The following is a 4,671-nucleotide window of genomic DNA, read 5'->3' on the forward strand; positions in this document are numbered from 1 at the left end:
TCGTTCCGGTGGTACATGAGCGCTTCGGCCACGGTGTCCCTCAGCGGGCTGGGCTCCAGCTTGTCGTGCAGCCGCTGCAGGACCTCGGCCTCCATGAGGGGGAAGCGCACGGTCTCCAGGAGCTTGGGCGGCTCGTGCAGCGGGAGCCGGTCGGCCTGCACCTGCTCCGGCGGGTAGTGGTAGAGCAGGGCGCCCTCGTACACCTCCGTCTCGCAGGACACCTCCAGTCGGTTGCTGCTCAGGAGGGCGTAGACCTTCTCCAGGGGCAGCTGGCGGTACTTGTCAGTCCTCGAGAAGGCCACGAAGTTCTTGAGGATGTAAGCGTCTAGCTGCTCGGTCAGGCGGCTCAGGTCGAAGAGCTCAGCCAGCCGGTAGACATCAAGGATGTTGTCCTCGTCCACCCAGGGCGTGAGGAAGTCACAGCAGAAGTGGATAATCTCCGGGATCTGTGGACAGAGCGGGCCGTCAAGCCCAGGCCAGGTGTCCAGGCCTGGTACCCCCATCCCTGGGGCACCTCGGAGGGCCAGCACGTGGGGGACAAGCCCCCAACAGTCACTGGCAACACCACCAGGAGGCGGTGGGCCGCACACTCGGAAGCGTCATACCCGGCAAGACTCGCTTTAGAATCAACACTGCAGAGAAGCCCAGCGAGTTAAACCCAAAACAGAGCCGGGTGGCAGGGGTGAAGGGAGGGCTCCCCACCTCAGGCCGGAACCTCACCTGAAGCTGGCAGGCGGCAACCAGTGTCTCCTGGACGTTGCTCAGGCTGAGCTCCAGCTCGGACGTGTAGATGAAGTGCAGGATCTGGCACATGGCGTTGTAGGACACGCCATGGATCAGGACCTCCTCCTGCTCCATCTCCTTCAGCCCCCCAGCGAACATGCCCCTGCGCAGGGAAGACGGGGCACGGCTGGGTGACGCCCACGGCGCTGCCGGAGGGGCAGGCCGAGGCTGGCTCGTACCCTGAGCCGTCCCATGGAGGCACCCACAGCTCCTGACCAAGCTTGGGACCATTCTGGAAACCTCCATCTCACACAGCCTAGGACCTGCACGTGCGCCCCCGGGCGTGGGGCCAGCGGGCTTTCTGCTGCGTCCACCCGTGTGATTCCCGGGGCTCAGCGGGAGAGGTGAATGGGAAAAGTCAATGTCCTCCACTCAGCATCCCCCGCCCTGCGGCTACTCAGCACCGAGACCCGGTCACGGGGCGACTCCACAATGAAGCCAAGCGGAAGACCCCTGAGCGCGGAGCTAAAGCCGGAGGACAACAGAGGACAGGGCGTTGCCGGGTGTGGAATTGCTGTCCAGGACTGAGACGGGGTGTCTGCCGGAGGAGCGGCCAGCCCGAGGGGCCCCTCCCTGAGGAGGCCGTGGAGGTGGCGGGCGCCCAGGACCAGGGCCAGGATGACCCTGCAGGCTGGCCGCTGTGGGGGAGGGAGCCTGGGCCACATGCTGCTAGGCAGGGTCGGGTCTGGACGGACACCAGGAAATGGAGGTGCCGTCGGGGAACTGATCCCAGGTTTGACCTAGGGACCTCAGACTCCAGGCTCCATGGGGCAGGGTGGAGAGGCTACAGCGGGGGCAGGAGGCCCAGCAGGCCTGGGGATCCGGAGGGGAGACCCGATCTGGGGCTGACCAAGGGTAGCTGGGACCCAGGTGCAAGAGGTCAGCAGGAGCCCGCCCCGGCCCCTACAGAGCAGGCACCTTTTAACGTCCCGGCTGCGGGGTCAGTCAGGGGCTAGAGGAAGCGGCGGTGGTCAGGGAAGCCTTGGGGCTGAAACGGGACAGCAACACGCTGCCAGAGTGGCCATGTTCCATTTCGACACACGCACGCACACACGCAGACTCACAAGACTGAGAGGATATGAAAGGGTGAAACGCTCCGGCCGCCCTCAGCTCCGGCCCCCAGCTGCCCTCCCAGGGCGGCACCATGCCGAGGCAGGGCCCACGCCTGGATCCGCACCCAGCTTCGCCTTCACAGGGCATCTTGGAAACAGCCTGGATTATCCGCACCCACAGGGCTGCCCCTGGGCAAAGGTGCCAAAGGACGCAGCCGCGTGCTGGGCCCGGGCTCCTCTCGTCTCCTGTCGTTTACCCGATGGGCGGCTCTGCCCCAGGGGCTGCTGGAAACACCAGGACCAGTTCCCGGAGAGCCACTGCTGGGTCAAAGGGTGCCCCACGTGCTCGCGCCTGGATGCCTCTGCCACAGCCTGTCACGAAGCCCCACCGGGAGCGGGGGGCCTGCCCTGGACACCCCTAGAAGCAGAGGGAGAGGACGCTGGCTCCAGCCGCCAGGGGGCGAGGGAGAAACCTGGCAGCGGACAGCGGACAGAGGCTTGGGTCGCGGGTTTAGCAGCTGTTTTCACTTTCTCTTCCAAAGAGTGCAGGTGCTTCGCCCACTTCCTTTTAGACTCTTATCTCCTCAACTTAAAGAAGCTGGAGCCTCTGTGCATCGCTGGTGTGAATGTAAATTAGTGCAGCTGCAGAAGACAGTTTGGGGGTTCCTCAAGACATAACACACAGAATTACAGAATGTTCCAGCAATTCCGCGTCTGAGTGCATACCCCACAGAACTGAAAGCAGGGCCTCCGAGAGACTTCTGCGCCCCACGCTCACAGCAGCTTGCCTCACGAGAACCAAGAGATGGGAACAACCGGTGTCCGTCGACGAAACGGGCAAACTGCAGTGCGACAAACCGCAGCGCGTGCTTCAGCAGAGGACGGCGATTGACACCCGCCACAGCCCGGAGGAGCCTTGGGGACACGGCGTTCGGCCAAAGCAGCCAGTCTTCAAAGGACAAGTACTGCCTGATTCCATTCATGTGAGGTCCCGAGAGCAGTCGTGGAGACAGAAGCACAAGGTGGCCATACCAGGCGGCCACCCGGGCTGGGAGGAGAGCCATGGGAACTGTTTCACGGCTACAGGATCCTTTTCACAACGTGGACCGGTTCCGGAGATTGCGCCAGAGTGGATGTAATGAGCACTACTGAGCTGCACGCTGAAAATGGTCACAATGGTCAAGCTTTAGGTTTTCTAGAAATCACAATTTAAAAAAAAGAGAGAGACACGTTCACCAAGTGTCCAGCAGGCGGGGAATGACCATGTAAGTGGAGGACACAGACAGCACGCTTGCGAGTCCCGCGGACGCAAGAGATCCAAGCAATCCATCCTCAAGGAGATCAGCCCTGATGCTGAAGCTCCAATACTTTGGCCACCTGATGTGAAGAAGTGACTCATCGAAAAAGACCCTGATGCTGGGAAAGGTTGAAGGCGGGAGGACAAGGGTACGACGGGATAATATGGCATCACTGAGTCGATGCGCATGAGTTTGAGCAAGCCCCGGGAGTTGGTGATGGACAGGAGGCCTGGCGTGCTGCTGTCCACGGGGTCACCAAGAGTCGGACATGCCTGACAACCGGCAGCACAGACCACAAAGAGACTGCGGCCTGTGCCCGCCGCCGGGAGGCCCCAACCAGACAGCACCGGGCGCCACTGGCTGCCTCGGCCCTGAGGAGGCGGGGAGCTCCCTCCAGCCCAGACACCTCCTCCATACCCTTGAGACCAGGTGTGTCCCGGAATCCAGACGTTTCAGCCGGAGAAAACACTTATCTGCCACACGTATGATGTCACAACCCTCCATGGGAGCCTAAAACCAACACCTCGAATCCAAGCACCTCAGTATTTCCCAACCAAAAGTATAACAAAAATAAAGAAGTCTCATCTCAGTTCAGGACAGTTTGCATGGTTTAATGAATTTGTGCCAAACTTTAGATTTACAAACAAACTGGGGTAAAGCAGAAGAACCCAACTCTCCCCTTCCTCTCAGAGACCATCTGTCTAGACAGACGGGACAGCTCTCCACCAACAAAGCAGCTCTGGGGGACCTCCGGAGGGCAGGGCCGAGGGTTAGCGACACCCTGGAACCCAACAAAGCACAACAGAGCAGCTGCGAGGATCAGCGGTTTGGGGCTGAGAAGTCTGAGATGGGCTTCGCAGGAGCCACTGTGTGGAGGCTGAAGACTGGGTGAGCGTGGCGGGGGGCAGGGGCACAGCAGCGCGCGCCACGGTTTCCCATCCAGTGATTCAGCGGCGGGCATGGGCGCTGGACACGACTCCGCACCCCTCGCCTGTCTGGAGAGGCCCACGCGCCAGCTCAGGCTGGTAAGCGCCTTGCATCAGAGGAGAGGCTCCCTAACAGGGACCAGCTGCCCTTCTGCGAGCAAGGCCCAGGGACGGGGGGTCTGTTGCCCCAGGAGCCCGGGCCTCACGGAGGGTTTCACACTCTGATTCATGAATAACTCAGCTTCCCGTGTTGGCTGACACCACAGAGCAGACCAGGGGGCTGTCAGCCCCAGCTGCACGTCGCCGAGAGCCTGGCAGACACCCCACAGGATGTCCCCTGCGGGGCCCAGCTATGGGCCCACAGACTCCAAAGGCCTTCGCTTCACCCTCACTCGCGTCAGAGACCTTTCCCAGTCTCACTGCGTCATTTCAACCTGAGTTAATAAGCAAAATGAATAATAAAGAAAAAAACCCGCTGAACCTTGGGAATCATCATTTCACACGTGTTTATCAGAGATAAGTCTGGGCTCTCCCTGGTCCCAGGGGGAGAGGGTGTCAGCCTGCACAGTGACCAGGCCAGAGAAGAGAACGCCTCCCAGCAGAAGCCCGCCC

General features: G+C 61.3%; 1 protein-coding gene across 1 annotated transcript in view; it reads right to left on the bottom strand.

Moving 5' to 3' along the window:
• Positions 1-4,671, bottom strand: part of KLHL22 (kelch-like family member 22) — a gene marked incomplete at its 3' end in the record, with an annotated part of 26,373 nt that overhangs the window by 12,161 nt on the left and 9,541 nt on the right. The window contains exons 3-4 of the mRNA XM_010851512.1: positions 721-886; positions 3-446 (exon numbers count right to left, since the gene is read on the bottom strand). Of these exons, the coding sequence (XP_010849814.1) occupies positions 3-446; positions 721-886 (610 nt within the window). The remainder of the gene's footprint in view (positions 1-2; positions 447-720; positions 887-4,671) is intronic.

This window comes from Bison bison, unplaced genomic scaffold (assembly GCF_000754665.1).
Source record: "Bison bison bison isolate TAMUID 2011002044 unplaced genomic scaffold, Bison_UMD1.0 scf7180017851776, whole genome shotgun sequence".
Lineage (NCBI taxonomy): Eukaryota > Metazoa > Chordata > Mammalia > Artiodactyla > Bovidae > Bison > Bison bison.